This window comes from Cornus florida, unplaced genomic scaffold (genome assembly GCF_030987335.1).
Source record: "Cornus florida cultivar Cherokee Brave unplaced genomic scaffold, ASM3098733v1 CherokeeBrave_3.0.0_Hap2_Chr08, whole genome shotgun sequence".
Lineage (NCBI taxonomy): Eukaryota > Viridiplantae > Streptophyta > Magnoliopsida > Cornales > Cornaceae > Cornus > Cornus florida.
Genome location: NW_026775578.1, coordinates 2,065,741 through 2,086,454, shown reverse-complemented (window position 1 = coordinate 2,086,454; position 20,714 = coordinate 2,065,741). Strand labels below are relative to the sequence as shown.

At 35.8% G+C, this 20,714-nt stretch overlaps 3 protein-coding genes across 3 annotated transcripts; 1 reads left to right on the top strand and 2 right to left on the bottom strand.

Moving 5' to 3' along the window:
• Window positions 1-1,615: 1,615 nt before the first annotated feature.
• Window positions 1,616-7,355, top strand: LOC132268844 (thiamine pyrophosphokinase 1). Its single transcript, XM_059769706.1, has 7 exons — window positions 1,616-2,166; window positions 2,259-2,954; window positions 3,100-3,196; window positions 5,299-5,371; window positions 6,252-6,353; window positions 6,585-6,834; window positions 7,025-7,355. The coding sequence occupies exons 1-7, from the start codon at window positions 2,103-2,105 to the stop codon at window positions 7,135-7,137; spliced, it is 1,395 nt and encodes a 464-aa protein (XP_059625689.1). The 5' UTR covers window positions 1,616-2,102; the 3' UTR covers window positions 7,138-7,355.
• A 642-nt stretch (window positions 7,356-7,997) lies between these two features.
• On the bottom strand, window positions 7,998-14,539 carry LOC132268842 (WD repeat-containing protein GTS1). Its single transcript, XM_059769704.1, has 8 exons — window positions 14,282-14,539; window positions 13,943-14,150; window positions 13,757-13,852; window positions 12,465-12,539; window positions 11,576-11,686; window positions 10,616-10,707; window positions 9,307-9,391; window positions 7,998-8,555 (listed from the first exon to the last, which is right to left on the bottom strand). Exons 1-8 carry the CDS (start codon window positions 14,425-14,427, stop codon window positions 8,193-8,195), a joined length of 1,176 nt encoding a protein of 391 aa, XP_059625687.1. The 5' UTR covers window positions 14,428-14,539; the 3' UTR covers window positions 7,998-8,192.
• An 806-nt stretch (window positions 14,540-15,345) lies between these two features.
• Window positions 15,346-19,922, bottom strand: LOC132268843 (uncharacterized protein Os08g0359500-like). Its single transcript, XM_059769705.1, has 6 exons — window positions 19,801-19,922; window positions 18,215-18,401; window positions 17,628-17,781; window positions 17,481-17,518; window positions 17,205-17,394; window positions 15,346-15,913 (listed from the first exon to the last, which is right to left on the bottom strand). Exons 1-6 carry the CDS (start codon window positions 19,803-19,805, stop codon window positions 15,789-15,791), a joined length of 699 nt encoding a protein of 232 aa, XP_059625688.1. The 5' UTR covers window positions 19,806-19,922; the 3' UTR covers window positions 15,346-15,788.
• Window positions 19,923-20,714: the final 792 nt, after the last annotated feature.

Here is a 20,714-nt window from a genome sequence, read left to right as displayed (position 1 = left end):
GCACATTAAATATTATATATCTATATATATATATATATATATATATATCAAAGCTTTTTTTTAAAAAAAAAAAAAAAATCTTCGGCAGCCATTACCGGTCGTCAGTGCCCACCTTCCCACTCTCTCTTCCCGCCACTGTGCCGCAATCCCGCCACCGCCGCTGCCGCCATAGTCTCTCACAAGCACTCCATCGTATTGAAAACTAAAACAATTACTCAATCGAACCCTACAAGCTCGCTGCCGCCACCGTCATCACCGAACCAATCAAACCACGAATTTTTTGAAACGCCACCATAACGTCAACCAATCAAGCAACAAACTTCTCTCAAACAATTTTATCCAATCGAATCCTACAAAGCCACCGTCAACGCCATCATTGCCGAACCAACCATATTAAACCACCGAGCCACTGCCATTACCCACCACTTCTGCAACCACCGTCACCCCCACCATAACTTCATCACCGGAAAAAATGGTGAATCAGTTCTAGGATTTGGATTTATTTTCTTCATATGATTTAGTATTGTGTTGGAGGAGTTTGGGCTCTAGCAGCAAATGGGCGAATCACACAGAAGTAATTTTGTAAGTTGATAATGATTTTGTGATTGGGTTTGCGAAATTTAGTGTCTATAGTTGTTGACGGGATTGCGGATAATGAGACCAGAGAAGATGCGATTTGAGGCTAATTATAGTTAGGCTTAGCCAATTATAAGGTAATATTAGTGGATTTTATTACACTTTACCCTATTTTATATATATGTATATATATATATATATATATATATATATATTTTTTCGGAAGTTATACCCTATTATATATTGTACTCCGTATGTTGTATGGTTGTTGGCATGTGGCATGCACGATTTTAGTTGACCATTCCACTGATTTCCTTTAATCTCAAATCTACTGCCACTCATTTACTGTAGACTCCATAGTCTCGTTGACCAGTCACTGCTTATTGGTCGGACAGGTGGGTCCCATCTGCCTTTGAAAACTAGTTGATCAATAATAACGAGTACCATTTTTTAATTACTGTTTTGAACCAATTTTTTTTTTTTTTTTTTTTGCTATGGGTTTCTCTGTTCCTATAATTACTATTTAAGTATGATATATATATTATTTTTGTATGCAATTTATTTTCTCTTTTTAAAATTAAAAAAAGATTTATAAAAAAGACGATACATGAAATTAGGATGCGGAGAAATCTGTAAAACATACTAAACACTTTAACACTTGGAATCTTGCACCCCTGTTGAGTTCTGGGCTCACTTTTTTTTTTAGTTAATTTGTTTATTTGTTTGTGCTTGAATAAAATTACTGTTTGTTGGTATAAAAATAAATAAAATGTATTACATGCATACATACATAGGTACTAAAATTACAAGTCGTTTGGTGTGAAACCAAAGGAGATATAATTTGACTGTGTAGTGGCGGAATGTGAAGTTGGATGTGTGCCCAAGGATCGATCCTTTTCTTGTTTTGTTGGTAAGTGACCTATGACTTTTTGCTTTTTTTTTTTTTATTATTTTATTTTATTTATTCCCTGATAGGTGGGGTTGACCTTTATTGAAAACAAAGATTTAAAGTGCCCCCATTCACACTCGCATGACTACCAACCGCTCAGCATTGATTCTCTCTTATGTTTTTATTGAATAGGGTAAAGTCTAGAAAAAACAGTCAGATTTTGTGCGATTACACCCTTATAATTTATTTTTGTGCATACAAGTCCACTCTAAATCTTAAATTGTTGCAACTAACCACCCCTATAGGAATTTCAGTTGAGAATGGCCGTTAAAACCTTAAAATCCAATATTATCCTTTTTATATTCCGTAATTGCCCTCACCCTATTACATGGACCTCCGTCGGGAAGGTCTAATCATCACTGGACAAACCGACGGGCATGGAACGACAGTGTACTCGGAGATGACAGAAGACGGCGAGTCGCCACCGCCAAGGATGGCGGCTCTGTGTTAGAGAAAGAGGAGAGACAGAGCGGACGTGAGGGAGCGGTGTTGGCAAAGAACTCTGAAAAACCCACCGACGGCGAGCAAGAAGGAAAGCAGCCAGATATCTCTTCATGGGATTTGATAATCACCAGCCATGACCAAATCCGAAAACTTCATTCACAACCTATTCAAACCCTTCAATTTTGTCTCTAAGAAAGGTATGTTTTCGTCTTCAATTCACCAAATATATTTATGTCTATATATATATTTATATACTTTTGTTATACTCACTCAGTAATTGATTAATCAGACGGACAAAAAGAGGACCTAGAGAGGATCGCGGCACAAGAACAGAAGCTATTCCCTTTTGAAACCCTAGTTGCAGCCAAAAATTTCCACCCAAATCATAAGCTCGGCCAAGGCGGTTTTGGTCATGTTTACAAAGTAATTAGCAAATTTGGATTTGTACAGCATCGCAATGTTGTGAATTTGTTAGGCTACTGTATGCACGGCGCAGAGAAGCTACTCGTGTACGGAAGAGACGGTGAGCAAGGAAGGAACAACCAACGAAAGCTCCGGCCAAGAATGCCGTCGGAGAAGAAAACGGGTGGATTTGAAACAGAAACAGATCGGGGTGAGAATGAGGGGTATTTTAGTATATTCGCAGCTCGAGGACCGGTAAACAAGCAAAAGGGACTAATTCGCACATATTTTTTGGTAGAGGGGTGGTTAACAACCAAGAGGGGTTTAAACGCAGAATATAGATACTATAGGGGTTATCGGCACACGACCCTGTTGAATATAAAAACTTGCGTGTTCCAATCACAAGATTTCAAGAGACGCACAAGATCTTTCTTTCTAAATTTGTTAGCAATGCCCCTCATGACACATTCTTCTACCTTTCTCTTACCTCCGACACCCGCCGACAACCTCCCTTCTCCGACATACGTACTCGTCTTGCTTAACCAACGCCTACCTCGATTCGCTCCTCTGCTTTGGGACCACGGTCTATCTTTCTCTCTCTCTTTATATGTGTGTGCATATATATATATATATATATATATATATATATATATAAGGTTAATTGTGAATGAGTGTAGTTCTGGTTTTCGATTGTCTGAATTAAAGTAATGTGTTTTGGTGTCGAGCAGCAAAACTTCGTATTTGCGCAGATGGTGGCGCTAATCGCTTGTTTGATGAATTTCCTCAACTGTTCCCTCAAGAGGACGCCTCCGTTGTTCAAAATAGGTTTTTTCTTCTTCTCCGACTGGTCAAATCTTGATTATTTTTGCTATTTCTTTTTCCAAAAAAAAAAAAAAATTGTATCTGTTCGACTTTTACTATATTCTTTGTTTGTTTGTCTTTTTGTGACTGCAAAATGATTATATTTTTGTTCACCTTTTTTTTTTGATTACTTTTACCCTTTTACTATGGGTTTGGTGGCTGAGAAAGCTGTGGAAAAGACAAGAAGATAAATTTTGTTCCTTATATTTTTAGTGTTTTGGTTTCCCTTAAAAGAAATAACTCAAATTCATTGGTTTGATATGGGGATTGGACTTCTTATTTTCTCTTCCAATTTCTTCTTAGCAACTAATAAATTAATAATAGTTAATTCTAGTTTTTTCCCTTTTCTTTTATGAAATTAGAGGCTTCGGAACCTTGATTGAGCAGGACCTGCCTGATTTTGAAATAAAAAAAGTTCATCCTCCCTAATTGCCTTTGAAAACTGGAAATTTTCTCTCTTTTGCTCCTCCTTTTTCCCTTCTTCCTTTTGGGTGTAAAAGTTCCTTTTACTTGCTCAGAAAATGTAAATAAAAAATAAAGAAAGAAATAAATAAATGAAAGAGAATAAAAGGAAATTAAGGAATAAAATATTTTGGATTTTATATTCTTGATTACATGAGACCATAAAAATCATTGAAAGCCTAATACATCAAATTTGTCATTGTAATTGAGTTTTTGGAAAACAAAAAACATAATATAATTCTTTTTAAAGGAAGGTATGCAAAACTTAAATTTCAGATATGAGTGACAATTAAGTTTTGGCATAAATCTTATACACGGGTAACAATTAAATTTTGATATATAAATTTTGAGACAACAAAATTATCAGTTTTATTGGCTGTCAAATGTAGGTTAAGAAAAGAGTTTAATCTCATTTATTGTCCTCAGATTGATTCATATGAGAGCGATTGGATAAGAGATTCAATCAAGTTTATAGAATCTGAAGATAGCTCTGGTTGGTGCTATAGAACTATGCAAACCTACTCTAGGTCTACTAGAATATGTAGCTATAGTTTTTAGGTTCTAACTGAAATAGTTTTTAGAATCTGAGATTGAAATTGTTAGGACACATATGGAAATAATATGTTGTGGTTCTATTGAGTGACACTGTGATACTATGAAATTAAGGCTCTAAATTGGTGTTGCGCTATGGACTAAGTGACAAAGGGATTAAGGAAATTCTAAAAGTGGTGTGGTTACTTCGACAGAGAGGCAACAGTTTAACATTTCCTACTTTATTTGAAGGACTTGTGAATTATTAGCACATAGAACTAGAATGTCATGTTTATTGGATGAGCTGCTACTTGGAGAAAAATAACATAGATCTAATCGTAAGAAGATTGAACTGATTGTTGGGTTCAAGTCACCCTGCGTGGGTTAGCGTACATGGGATCTCAAGCCTATGAACACCACAATTGCTGCATGTGAACATTGAGCTGTTCTTCCATGTATATTTTATTTATCAATTGGAAAGTTTTGACATATTTGCTTTCCTACAACATCTATTGCCTCTCTCTTTGGCAATTTACGCAGTCTCTTAGATAGGTTTGTGCTTTCCTTGGTGATGTCTTTTTTTCTTGTTGGACCAAGCTTTTTGTTGAATGTGTGGTTTTGGAGTTGGAGGGACAGCCAGTGGAAGCTCCATTTACAGTGGCATGATCAATTTAGAAGGAACATAACTCTTGAGTTTTTTGAGGGTTCAGAGATTGAGACAGATTGTATTCCGAGTGGGTTAATGTGCATGGTCTCTATATGGTGCTCCTTTTAAAGTATTCTCTGGGGGTTCTTGGGTTGATTTTCTCATAGCTTTCATCTTAACTTCACTAATTTGCTTTGGGGGGCTTTTTTCATTGTAGTTTGATTATCTGTTGCTTTGCAAGTACTATTTGTGCATCAATATACTGAATCTATGTCATTTCTACATCATGGATTCTCCAAATTAGACTGAATCTATGTCATTTTGAGTCTTCTCTATGTTTTCTCTTGGTTCACTTTTTTGCAGTATATTTTCTGGACCCTTGTTCTAAATTGACCATTTGCAATATTAAGTCATGGATTTATTGCAGGTACAAGCCAGATGTAATAAAGGGAGACATGGATTCAGTTAGACAAGAAGTAAAAGATTTCTATAAAAACATGGTGAGCTAGCGACATTTTTTTTACATAACCATTTGACATTCTCTGTTGAGGATGATTATGGAGTATGTCAATTAGTCTCATTATTATAGCAATATAGCTTGCCAAGAAATTTCACTCTACTAATTATGCACATATTTAATATGCACTGATGTACATTTGTTTGTGAAGGAGAACTTAAAAGTTTAAAGAAAAAATTGATTTATAGGAAAGAAGTAAGTGTAAGCAAGTCAGAAATCCTATAACTTCTGGGAGCTTCAAAATTGGAAAATATGACATGGCAGTGGTTTTGCAAATGTACTTCACCAATTTTAATTTTTTTCCGATTCTAATATAGCTTGTGCATGCATGTGTGCAGGAGTAAAACTTCAGGATTAACTTGGGGAATTGAGAGGGCCCTATACTGCTTGCTTCCTTTGCTTGTTTGCATGTTTATGTATTTGAATAGCCAATGCACGTGTGGATACTGCCAATAACAAAATTCACCTTTTATTTTCTGTCAGAATGAACAAATAAATGTGCATCAATATACTGCAAAAGCTGAAGTAGCATAATGGTGAAAGTGCTTGTGTCATCTAAAGAGAGGATTGGGGTTGAGGGTTCAATTTTTATTGATAGCAACTGAAAAGAGTATATATCAAAATATATTGTTTCATATAGCCATGTAACTTACAATGAGATTCAGGTGTAAGTTAAAAATGTTTAAGCTTATATAACAATGATGTCTTTTTGCAATTAGACCATAATGTCATTTCTTTGCTTTGTGTGCATAATTTTCCTTTTCCATGTATTTTTATTATATTTGGCCGTTGTTGTCCAGTATGTATTATATACTATGCTTTAGAACTTAAATATCAGAATGCCTGTGCTTTATTGACCACAGAATACCGAGATAGAAGATGCATCTAATGATCAGGACACCACAGACCTCCATAAATGCATAGCATATATTCGTGACTGCACACCAAACCTGGACAAGTCTAATGTAAGTTTCATATGATCTTTCAGTTTCTCTTTTTGCAAGAATTGCTTTGTTTCATGTAAGCTTGAACTTTATTCTGATCTGTTAAGGTGGTGATATGAATATTGCAACCAGCCAATCCTTTTCTGTCAATAAGTTTGATTAGAAGCTGGAAAGCGGAAAACTTTTTATTTTCTAGAAACTTCCTTTTTCTAAATTTGTCACTGGTGATTGTTAGTCTTGTTTTAATTGAAGTTATGCATTCTTGTTGCTGGAGCACTTGGTGGACGGTTTGACCATGAGGCTGGAAACATAAATGTTCTTTATAATTTCTCGTCCATGAGAATAGTTCTTTTATCCAATGATTGCCTCATCCAACTTCTTCCAAAGACTCACCGTCATGAGATCCATATCCAGTCCTCAGTTGAGGGCCCTCATTGTGGACTTGTCCCGATTGGGATGCCATCTAGAAGCACTACCACCTCCGGGCTCGAATGGAATCTTGGTAAGCATATCACAATGACATTATACCTTTCTTTTACTTCCTTTATTTGTTGAAGTCGAATGGTATATCAAACAACCACCCCCCCTCACCACTCCTTTTTTTTTTTTTTTTTGGGTGGGGGGCGGGGGTCCGGGGGTTCTGCCATTGGATGTGTCTGATACAATTTTAATTGGAATCCTCTCTCTAACAGCTGGCACGGAAATGAGATTTGGTGGTTTAATAAGTACATCGAATATTGTGAAAGAAAAGAAAATAACTGTGCAATCTGATTCTGATCTTCTTTGGACGATATCCATCCATTAAAAGACCAGAAAGAGCATTGCATTCATGATGAGGTGTGCGAGCTGCAGATTTCATGATTTCTTCCAACTTGTATTGTTGTAATCCCCACCAATTAGAATAATTGAGGGGAACGTCTGTAGGTAGTTCTTTATGTCATGTAATCCAATATTAAATTTTTCTCTGAAACTGAATGTTAATTTCGAGTTGAAGGAATATAATAGCTTTTGTTTCTTGGTTTATGTACATTTCATCATACTGCAGCATGGATGCTTTTGGATGTTTTCGGACAGTGTGTTTGGCTTTGCTACACATTCTGAAAATTGTTCCCATATTCTTGGCATTCTATCGTGTCAGGAGTATTACTCAATTCGTAATTATAATTTGTATGGATGTACAAATGCGGAGTGATTTATCACAGGTACTCTGTTACAAATGCGGAGTGATTTATCACAGGTAGCAAAAAGCATGGACCTTGAATTTCATACAAAGTTACATTATGACTGAGATTGGCTGCAAGTCATGAATTCGATTGCGGATATGATCCCAAGCATGACCCAACCAGTGGTTTTTCTTCCACATGTATATTGTTTCGACACTTAAATTTTGCCGCTTGGTTTTTTGTCACTAAAAGTTTATAAGGAAGAAATCATGGCTTTCTACGACCAAATTCATTTTCGTAACCGTTTCCGGGACTATTACCGACAAAATTATTTTGTGGACCTTTAACAACTTATTTTACAAATTTGGAATGATTTTGCAATTACTGTTTATAGTAAACCATTTTTTTTCGAAAACATCAAATTTTATGTCCTTGTCTTTTACTGCTTTGCAGAGATTGTGCATAAATACTTTTGAGTCAAAATTATTATTATTTATGCACCTTTCTGAAACCAAGGGGCAAGGATTTGATTTGCCTCTAAATTTTAATTTTAATGTAATACAGGATACAGAAACTCATGAGGAATTCCCACTTCATCCTTGAGGTCCCCAACTCTCTCCATTGAAAAAACAAAAACTAAACAAAAAACTAAACAAATTACAATACAACATGCGAACTTTCACCAGAAAGTACGAAACTAATAAGGAATGTGCCTGCTTTTCCTGCAGGTCTTGGGTGACTTCATAACGAGTTTTGAAACCCAGGAACGATTTATATTAGATGATTCATCTGACAACCAGCAGCATAGGCGGCCGTCTTCGCCACCAGTCCATCCAAAAATACCCCGACTTTGGGTGGGTCCACTGTGCAGGCCTGACATATGCAATACACTCCTAACAGTGCCTGTATGACCACCCTGAAGAACAGCATCCGGATATCCAATTGCTCCCTTTCCTTTATAATTTACGGGGAAGTAGCCCAAGCTGCCAGCATTGGTGCCACCAATCACCCATAAATGATCATTTTCACCCGAGTAACAACAATCAACAAAATAGTCAACCTGCCACCATTAGAAGCTCAATTAGTGTATGTAATCTAGAAATCTTATACTGAAAGTTTAATTACGACACTATAGTTCCAGTTATGTTATTTGTGGTCTTGTAAGTGTTTCTAAAGTTGAATGCCAAACCACTATTCAGTTACGGCTAAAAGCTCTAAATGGGGCCTATAACATTTCAAGGAATGGTAAATCCTCCCTGTAGCAAAACACACTCTTAGAGGTTGAACAACTAACATCTCAGAATTAATTTGGTGAAAGTAGGTGCCAAGTGCCAACTATCAGCAAGTAAATAGCAGGAAATTCTATTATGATATATGTGCTCTTTATTTATTCCAGCAACAGCAAGAAAGCATTACGATCACTATGCCGGGGTTTAGTACTGGGATGGGGAAGTCCAGCTAGGACACATAAAAGCTCAAGACTAAAGGATAGCCTGTAAAAAACAATATCCTAACACTGGATCACAAAATTTTGTGCAACCAAATGGCCATATGAATCATATTATCAGAATCATGGGCCTTGCTTTTTTTTTTTTTTGCCATGTGAGGTCTATGCTCTCGGCCCAATCCCGATGAAGCTCCAAATGTGTCAGGTGTACAGATGCATAAATATTTTCCTATGTTTACCTGTCATGAAATGTGCATTATATATATATCAAAAGCAATAGAGGTTTTAGTAGAATTTGGAGCTTGCAGTAGTTTTGTAGTCTAGCAAAATTACTGTGCTAAATCAAGAGTAAAAGATTGCATACATGGTCTAGTGTCCAGCTGTTAGAGGCCAATGAGCGAGCATCCTCGAAGTTGACTTCAGCTCTTGCATCTATCCAGTCCCAAACACTGAAGGGCCATCAAATTCAGAGTGGAACATTAGGTCTCAAGTATAAATTGAATAAAGCAAAAACACCATATTGGTATAGCTACCTACCTTAGGGCCATCAAATTCAGAGTGGAACATTAGTTCTCAAATATAAATTGAATAAAGGTAAAATACCATATTGGTATAGCTATCTACCTTATATGATAACATGTAGCCTACACCTAATTTGATTTGGAAAATCCAAACTAAAAAACTTCATGAGGATGGTAGGGTGGGACACATGCCTATCCCCCTTCCATGGCCATCGATACACTAGTATTGGTTACGCTTGTTTGCAATAAATTTCTTATACTTCGTTCAATAGGAAGGGAAAAAATTGAATGGAAGGGAGGGAATAAGGGATGGATGAGAGATTCCGAGAGATGAGATTGTGTCCTCTCTTTTTGTTTGGTTGGCTGGAAGAAAAGAAAATAAGCTCACAAATTACTATGTTCTATAGAAGAGAAGGGAAGAGAGTTTTAAATTGGTTTTACCATTATACCAATCACTATCTATAATATTGTAATTTATAGAGGATAGTATTGTACTCCCTCCGTCCCACAAAAGGAATTGAATTTCCAAATATACCCTTCTATTAAAATTGCTTTTATAACTTCAGGGCATGGAGGGTAAATTAGGAATGTTATTAAAATAGTACATTGGATTTTGAATTGGGACAATTATTTTGGGACAGCTAAAAAATAGAAAGGTGGACATTTTTTGTGGGACGAAAGGAGTAATTTAAATTGTACCCACTTGTCTTCCTCCAATCTTCCGCTCATATTTGGAGGGATGAAAATTTGTAAAGGATGAAGGATGACTCATCCATCTTATTATTCTTTCTCTCCTTGTCTCCTCCCTACCGAACGAAGGAAGTTTATTCCTTCCTATCTTCCCTCCACCCCTCTTCCTTTCTTCTTACCGAACAAAGCATTAGCAAAATCTACATCCACAAGCGAGTAAACATAGATTAAGCAAATGGTAGAACTATTTTACAATGCTTATGTTCAGTAAACATAAATTAAGCCAGAAGTTGCTTATGTACAGTAAACATAAATTAAACCAAAACCCAAAAGTAAAACTATTCCACTATGCTCATGTCTCATAACTCATGACGGAGGATATGATAGTGCAATTACATCTCAGAGTGGCAAACATTGACAAAGTCATAATACTATAACATTCAAAGTAGTTTCCTATTATACCTTAAAGTTTCAATATGTGTCAAACACCAAAGCTTTTGATTTTTCTCTCCGAGAAACCCTACTTTTCCAATTGAGGTTCCAACGTTAATCACCTGCATTTGTTGGAGCAGTACGTTGTAGAAATTCAAAGAAAATGTAAAATAAAAAGATTAGATATTCTTAAAGGACTAGTTTCAGCATTAAATATATGACAATAAGAGATTAGTATACGTCAATGTTAACAATATTATATGATCAATATTATTGGGCAGTAGCATTCTAATAACAAAAAAGTAGCTTCTTCTGAATGATGAAACCAATGACCAAAAGGGTTTTTTCAAGTTATTTCAAAGTACTGAACAATAAATAAAAAAATTTGAGTTCAAATGAAGAGTTATGTCTTGTCCTTAAAGACAAACATCAAAATTTCTCCATCCCAGTATTTACAAGTACATAACTAATGCAAAAATATTAATCACAATTTATATATTTGACTCAAACAACTATCAGGATTGACTACATAATACGCTAGAACTACTCCTTTTAAACCTTTGTATGCAGCTTCTTCATCTTTGCGCATAAATATAACAATTTATGCAATAGTAAAAAAATTTCTTACAAGTCGCACATCTAGAAGAAACTGTAGGAAATGTTTACCAACATGTAGGATTTTTAAATAGGAAACCTACCTCAGGCATATCCATGAACAACAAAATTGTATTATATATATATATATATATATATATATATATTCCTGGGAAATTCATTACTGGGAGTGAATGCTCTAAAACTGCTAAATTGTAAATAATCGTTGCATAAACATCTTCATTGGTTCAGCAATGCAGACTAGATCAAATTGTATGGGTGACAGTTCATACTATCCACTCCTTAGTTACATAGGTACCAAAAATATGTTAATGTTTCAATCCCTCTCTCTTCAAAATGGGTAAAACACAACACATAAACAATTCCTGTACTTACTGACTCCAGATGATCATCATCATTGATATCTCCAGCAGTATCAAAGATACACATCAAACCATCTACAGAAGCCGAAACAAGCTTGTTTTGATGATCAGGAACAAAGTGAACCTATAAACAATCATAAGTCAGGACAAATAGTTCAAATCAACAAGCTCATCTAAAGAAACATGTTCATTTACAAGTACTGGAAGCTCTTCGTCATTCCATTTTATCAGCACGCCAGCAATGCAGGTATTATGATAAATAGTTTCAGAGGAATATTATTACAGACCCAGCCAACAACTAAAGTGAAGCAGTCATGTAAAAAATAAAAAAGGTGATTGACTGCCAAATAGTAGCTTAGTCTCCCACACAAAAGATGGCATCTAGAAAACAACAATTAAATAGAAATAACTAAGCCATCTAACACTTACAGAACATGAATGAAGACTTAAAAATGTTGAAGATAGAAAGATGCCTAGTTGTAGCAATCCAAATGTTCACAAGACCCACATCACTGAAATCAGTGATAATACAATACTTGGAACCAAATCAACAAATGGCACAAAATCCCATCCCACCAGTCCACAAAGTTGCACCTCCAATTAATACCTCTAACCAATAGTAAGAACTGAACCAGACCAGAGAGAACATACCACTGGAACTTTCAAACACTCAGGTTTCCGATAAGAACAATACAAACACAAGCACAAAGATACATACATACATATCTGAGTTCAGTACAACTATGTTAATGAATTGCATTCCTGAATTTGTTAGCAAATATTTATCATTGAAAACCCTTAGTTGTGTCAGTATCGTGACAACAATGTTGGGTAAAAAAAATAAGTTATTACATGTTATTGTTTACCAAGGAAAACAAACAGAATTGACAGACGAGCCACACCTGAGTAACATCATCCATGTGAGATTCCTCCAAACATGCAACCTGCTTCTTAGTTCTCCAATCCCAAAAGAACACCTGCATGAGAAAAATTAATGAGTGACAGGAAACATTTCAAGGTGTTACTTTGTCCAGGGACGTGCACTTTGACAAATGGCTGCAGTTTTATGTGACAATGTTCCAGCTACATCTTCCTCTTCAAGTCCAAGAGGCTCGAAGAAACAAGTGAATGGCTTTGTAAAGAGAGGGTTTGTGCAAGCCCCAAGTGGGTAAAATGGGTGTGTACGTTGCTTATTACCAAAAAAAGGTAATCATTCTTGGAGGTCTAAAATTCTCGAGGTATGAGCTTTGAAGAAGCAACTCTACTGATTTTTTTTTCCTTTTTTTGGGGGGGAGGGGAGACAGAAATTTATCATTTGGAGGTTATTTGTGCCATCTTTCAGGCAATTTAGTAGGAGAACAATTGCAGATTTAAAGATCCTAACATTTCAGGAAGCTTTAGAAGGGCAGGCCTGGTATCTACAGAAGCCTGTTTAAGAAAATACTCTTGAATCAGGTAGAGTGAGCATGTGCTCTGCTCGAAAATGGCCACAAGTTACCAAGATGCAAAAAAACACTCTTACGAATATGTTTCTTCTATTAATTTCCCATGCTTCAATCGAAGATTTCATAACCCATTAGGAATGAAGGATGAGAAAAAGGAAGTCTGGTTAAAATTGTTTTTGAGTCGTCAATTTAAACATCACACTCACATAGTAGTTTCAAATGCCTAACAAATCAAGCCCATGGGAAATTTCAACACATCGTCCTCTAAGTATTATCATCAAGACTAATTCACCTTGTTCCCTCTCACGCACAAAAGGAAGCAAACTGGCATTCTAAAATTTGCATAATTTGCACATTCCCTATTCTTTTTTCATTGTTTTCTTTGTAACACACCACTAGGAAGAAGAAAAAGATGAAGAACCCTTTTCAACACATTATCCTTCAAAAGTATTGTCTCCAAAACTGATTCGCATGCACAAAAGGAAGCAAACTTTCATTTGATGCAAATCCAAAGAAGAAGAACCCAAAATCAAACAAGACACAAATAGAATATACAACCTTGCTACCTCTAGTTTGCAGCAAATCAAATGAAATAATTACAGCTTGTTTCAAACATAATGTTTGATGATTATGCACAAAATGAAAACAGTAAAATATATATATATATATATAGGTAGACGTGTAACCTTGATTCCTAGTTATGTGGAAAGCTTAAAGTGATCAAAGCTGAGGCTGGAAGGTAGTCATACCTGAGACTTACTTCCAGCAGCAAGAAGATTATCGCCCAATCCGCCAAAAGAGAAGCTGAATATCTCTTGGGAAGGACCGGCGCTTATACAAGACACCTGGAGTGTACATATGCCAAAACAATCAGAAATGCTTTCTAGACACACACGCATATAGATATGAGTGTTTTTAGAGAGAGAGGTTGGAACCTGCTGTAATGATCGAGCGTCCCAAGCTCTGATGGTAGCATCGGAAGAGCAAGAGTGCAAGATATGTGGATTGGATGGACCTGAGAAGGAGATATGGTGGATGGTCGAAGAGTGGCCCTTACACTCTCCAATGTATTGAGCTGTGACTGGTGAGTATAGTTTCACTGCGTTGCTCGACAGAGAAACCGCCATCGACGTCCAGTCATCCCTAACATTCAAATTCAAAACAAATTAACCAAACAATATCATCATTTGAATCACTAGTACAATACATATAAATATACAATTTAGAGAGAGAATGAAAAAGATTGAAGAAAAGGAAAGATGAGAAGAACATACTTGGGGACGATTTGAAAGACGTAATCTTGTCCGAAGTTTGTTTGAATAGTGTTTTTTAGTGCAAATCGCTTGATCGAATTCGAATTTGAATTTGAATTTGGAAGAGAATTTCCTTCTTCCACATCCATCTCCGTAGCTTCTTCCATCTCTCCTGCGCACAATGCGAAAATGGAAGCTCTACTCAGGGTTTTAGCCTTTAGGGTTAGTGAGAGCCACTGTGAATTAATTTTTGCAATTTATTTTTATTTTTTTTGTACTTCTTTCCTAGTTACTAAGATTTTTTATTTCGAAATTTCATATCAAATTAAAACAAGATTATTATTATTTATTTAAAAAATATATATATATACATATATATTTTCTGTGCAAAAATGTTAGAGAGTAGTGCGAACGAGAGAAGTAAAACTCGAGTACAGATAACAATACATATAATTAAACATTATGTTCAACTTTTTTTGGTGTTATATGTTCAAATAGTAGGTGTGTGACTGTGGTACGTGTTTCAATACACTTATCATCGTTGCCCTCCAAATTAAAAAAAAAATGTCACTTACCAACGTCTTTTAGTCCAAACAAAATTTTGATAAATCTAAAACAATTATCCAATTTAAATCACATCCATTATTGTTGCACAAGATTATTAAGTCGGTAAAAAGAAATAAATTCTTATGCCAAAAATAAATAAATAAATTCCTACTAATGTTAATCATTGAGAAGAATCTCAGAAGAATATAAAAAACATGACAAGCGGCCATCATAGGCGTACAAAAGTTTTTTACAGTATATATATATATAATTTAAACTTATCACCATCGTATTTGTTAAAGTTCACAATGTTGGAATACAAAAATTACCATGAAACATTTAGACCCACAACATTAGTGGGACTTTCTCAATTGGATCCTCAATTAAAAAATTACCATGTGGGACTTTCTAAAGCAGCGCCATAGGCCATTGCGCCAGTGACCTAATTTAGCCGCCCCAATTTGCAACGTAGAACGAACCAACAAAGAGACTGACTGGTGCTATATATTATACTATGGCAGACAAGACCACTCCCAACAGATCTAAATATCAGCATGCAGATACAATGCAGATGGTAATCGTTACATGATTTAATCCAGAAATTCTTGATTCCGTGGCGCCAAAAATACTCGGAAAATACAGGTCCAGAGTATATAAAAAGCTTATAACAGGCCACACGATTTAAATTTCCCAGTGATAGTAGTAGCATGTAAAGAAAGGGAAAAAATCAGCAGAAAGAAATTTGAAGCCGCTATCAGACTGTCACCCATGAAACACTAATTAAACATATAACACCCAAAAGAAATTGAACATAGTTCCTCTCTCTCCAAGGAGAAGCTGAAGACAGATGTCAGCTTGAGTGTGGGGTAAATTTGACCTTCACAACAGTTTTGTAAAAGCATGCTTTTCCAGTTGCAACGCATATAAATCTACCCCGCCAGCTCAAAGCCAAAGGCCATACTATCCAGAACGAACACAAAATTCAAGTACTTGGTGCAGCTTCAGCTTTTCCATTTGAAGCTGCTTCTTCCACCTTACTGGTTTCATGCTCTCCTGTCTTTGTCACCCCACCTGCCTTGTCACTGTCCTCTTCCAGCTTTGATATTTCTAGAGCCAAAAAAACAGAGAGAGAATGAACATCCTTCAATCAGGAAAAATTAGTGGGGTGAGAGGCATAGAACAGATACTCAACATTGTATATTACTAATTTACATTTTCCTGCCATGAACAACTCAGACATTATTACACCGTCTAAACCAACTCAGATCCATCATGACATCCATTTGAGACTTTTGACAGTCGCAAGTTATTTTATTTATTTCATTTTTTTTCCCAGTGGGACGGAAGAGAGGGGTTGGAAGGAGGGGGGTCGTTTTTGCCAGAAAGCAACTTGTTCCACTCGACTCAACATAACTTTCCAGTTCTGGATATCCTACAGGCTAGAAGAAACTAGCGTGGTTGCAAGACTAACATAGCACAGAGGCAAAACTATTGGAATATTCAACAAACAAGAGCTGTTATCATAAGGAACACCAAGTAACTAAGTTTCATCTTTAGTAATTGCAAAGAATTACTCACAACATTTACAAGAGTCAGCAAGATACCGAGCAACTGCTTATAGGATCATTCATAGTACCATCTAGCATTTTAGCTACCAAAAAACCACAGAGAAACAGAAATTTGACACACGGAAAAAGCATATTTCCCAATTCGAGTTCCCACCCTTCCCATGTTCAAGCCTTGTTGATCATCAATAAACAATATTACCCTTTGGCACTTCTTTATACATCTAAATGTTGCTTTAAATCTTAAAGGGATGACCTCTATCCCTGAAAATGTTAGCAATATAGCTCCAATTCGTGGGTTGGGATTGAGCAGAATTATATCTCATTCCTTCTTACTCCAAAGTTTTACCAAGCTCGTTGCACATTAATTTAGAAAATTTTAGTGCCAAGCTTTCACAATGAGCATTATTTGTGTTATATTGTCAGCTCATTCCTTTGCAACTCTCAAAGAACATCAACTCTTGACCACTTTTTCCCTTTAATTTGTTTGTACATAAAAGGACTTTTTTTTTTTTTTTTTTTTTTTTTATCTTCATCCTATTTTAGAGCAGTTTGACTCTTGTCTCTAAAATATTCCTGTTCTTTTTGGTACATTTTCTTGTCTACTTTATGTATGTCTATACCACCCCACCTAAGTTATTGTATCTTATTTCATCACTAACAAGTATTACTCCTAATCTTTTTCTAACCTAATAATTAATTATATCTCCTCTGATTACTCCTATCATCCATCTCATCATTTTCATTTTGGTAACATAAGCGTGTATTATGTTTTGTTCTTGTACTTAGTACTCATACTGTACATAGAAAAAGAATGCTTTTTAAAGTATTACCATCATCATCGCTGTCATCAAAATCGCCCATAGCATCACCCAGGCCACCCATGCCACCAAGACCACCCAGGTCACCCATGCCACCCATGCCACCAAGACCACCAAGACCACCCATGCCACCCATGCCACCCAAGCCACCCATGCCACCCATGCCACCCATGCCTCCCATGCCACCCATGTCACCGAATTTCTGTAAAATAAATTGAGAAGGGGATCACCACAAATTTCTAAAAGAAATCCAAAATATAAAAGGGCCAGAAGCTAATGCATCCTTACCGAAAAATCCATTCCCCCTAAATCAACGTCTTCTGGACCTGATCAACATACAAAGTGCAGTACAAAGTTATTAACCAAAGGTATAAAAAAATTAACATCATGCAGAGCAGTCTAAGGTAAGAAAATGTGAATTACAAAATGGAATACCAGTATCATCATCTTCATCCACCCATTTGTCCCAATCTACTTTAACGTAGTGTGGAGCCTTGTCATCCCCTCGCAGTAGTTTCTTCCACCATTTCTTCTCTGCCTTCTCCAAAACACAGAAAATACTCCTCAAACCTATATTTATTTTGCTTTCCTACAACATTGAAAATCACAAGTCATAACAAGGCTAATCCTATATTTATTTTTGTTTCTTACAACCCTAATAGTCACTAGTCAAATAGCAGAGCTAACTAAATCAGAGAAAAAATTTCTACATTGGTAACCCTGACCAGCTGCAAGCACATGCACACCTGCGACTCAATGGATCTCCTAAAAGGTGTAAGAAGCTACAAAAGCCATCCAATTTAACTTGCTTGTTTAAGATAAACCCATTCCTTATGACCATTCATCAGAATGGAATTCACAGATGGCAAAGTTTGGGGATATCATATTGAAGTTGCACAAATAAGATTCTAATGGCAGAATAAGCATTTTAATGTTCAACGGAGGTTAGATGATCCTCCATAAAAGGAAAATATTTCAGAAAGAACCGAGGGGTGTCAAAAATATGCAAACCAGCCACTAACCTCTACATTAACCTTATCAAAAAGGTCCAACTTCACTTCATACAGGTGGTCCTCTGCTCCAGCACTAGCAGAGAATTTAAAAACACCATCTGGATCTAGATTAACGTTTGCATTCTTTGCATCTGGCAGTAGCACTGTGATATAAACTTTGTCCAACCTCTGGGCCCACTTCACTTCAGGATGTCGGCTGAAGTTTGGAACATATAATGAGAGATATACCCACAGCAAAAATTATGAAAAGCACGGAAGCTGTATAATTCGAGAAGAAATTTTGAGTTGCTAGTACACTTGAAGGTTACAACAACAGCTATAAAACAGCGTAACCAACTCCAATATGTTTCGTTATCAAACAAGGGGAAAAAAGAAAAGAAGGAAATTCAACCCGAGGACGATAGATTACGACACCTTCAATTCATGCAATTTTCCTGCAGATTGTTTTCGCCACATTGAGAACCTTTCTATTTATCAGCACTATCCATATACAGAATGCCAGAGGGCTACCATGAATAATTTATTTTTCATTCTTTCAGTTGACTATTATATTTTACAAAAAGAAAAAGAGAGTAAAATTAGATTTTCAAGTTTAATTAAAACCGAATGAGATAAAGAATAAACATAATGTTACCAACGTCATTTGGTATGACCAAGACATATGGACCTTGCTAGAGACGAAACACTACATACCCATTGTCTTTCATCTATTATCAGTCGATTCAGTCCACAGAGACTAGCATAATCCCAGCTAATGGGCACATCCAATTTGCGATTCTCAGCAGGCCACAATTAGTTATTCATAAACATCAATAAAATTATAACAAAAATCTCATACTCTGAATCAAGAAACACAAACACTTCTAGACAATGCCATGACGACAACAAACCAAAATTTCCTTTCAAGCATAGATTTAATTCAAAAACGGACACAGTACAAATATCCCTTCAGAACATCTCCCCAATTTCATAAGAAGATACATCAGCCCAAATTATTAATTTCAAATCTATGAGTATTATTTTCACCTATCAAATAATAAATTCAACTAACAATGGGCACAAACATACATGCCATGGAGATTTTTAAAAAATGTAAAACTACTGTGGCAACCGAACATAAATACCATGAAGATTTAGCTAAAATACATATCTTCGACATGGATTTTAGAAAAAAGAAAAGAAATAAACAGGAAAAGAAAAGATCAAATTTCCGTTTCATTATTCACAGCCCGAGAGTAACAATCATCTAACTTGGACTATTTGAGTTCTCCGAAACGAAGAGAAAAAAACAGTACACAACATATGATTTGAGGGGTAAAGCTTCTGCCCCAAGTTTTCTCGGCAAACAACGGCGATCAGCGAAATCAAAAAAATAAATGAATAAATTGAAAGAAAAGAAAAGAACTAAAGCATTCATATATAAACCTATGTACACATCTACATTTCGTTAAATCAAAATCAATACAAACAAAGTATATGAAATCAACATTAAATATAACCAAATAAAATTTGAAAGGACTAGAATATCAGGATAGTAAAGAAATCAACAGGAAACCAAAGGCTAAGAATTAGGAGAGAATACGAGAGAGATTTACCTCATCTCTGTTTATCGAAGAGCGGAGAAAGCAGAAAACCCTAGGAGCAGAGTGCGAGTTGTGCGTGCGTAAAGCGTCAACCAAAGTAAAAACACTGAAAATTCTGGAAGGTGTGAAATGTTAAATACTCGACGTATGTTCATTAAATGGGTCTCCCACAGTCGGCGAATCGAATGGGCCAATTAATAAGATGTGGGTGCGGTCTGCACCATAATCTATTTGGGCCATACGAGCATCCATTTAAACCTGGTGATGGCCCAAAATTAATGTATCAAATAAGGGTATACCAAACCAAACTAGAGTCCAGTAATTTATTTGACATGCGTTGCCCATGAATCCTAACCCAAAACTGAAATCAAGGCGGACTCTTTTGGAAAATAAATAAATAAATCATATTCTACTTGTTTCTGAAATTGAATTGAAATTGTAGTTTAAACATAGAGTGAAATAGAATAGAGGTAAAGAAAAAAAAAATGGAAAAGAAAAAAAAAATCAAAATTCAATTCCTTAAAATGTCCTTAGTTGTCGCGGGATAAAATTCTTTTTTTTCCTTAGTTTGTACTCACACACTCATGCCTCCCTTCCTCTGAAAAGTAGGGACTTGGTACCCCTAGACCACATCAGTTGTCAATATATATATATATATATATATATATATATATATATATATATATATATATATATATATTTTCAAAAATTGAAGCAAATTTATATATATATATGATATAAGAGTACCAAGTAAAAGGGTCTTTGGCAACAAAAACAATTCCAAACAGGCTTGGAAGAACAGAGCTAGAAGCCCAAGATAAAGCTAAAAGCCCAAACTCAAAAACCCTATCCATTGAATTCGGGAACGATCCCTAAATCACTACTATGTGCTTTTATCAATAAATCGGTTTTATTATAATAAGAAA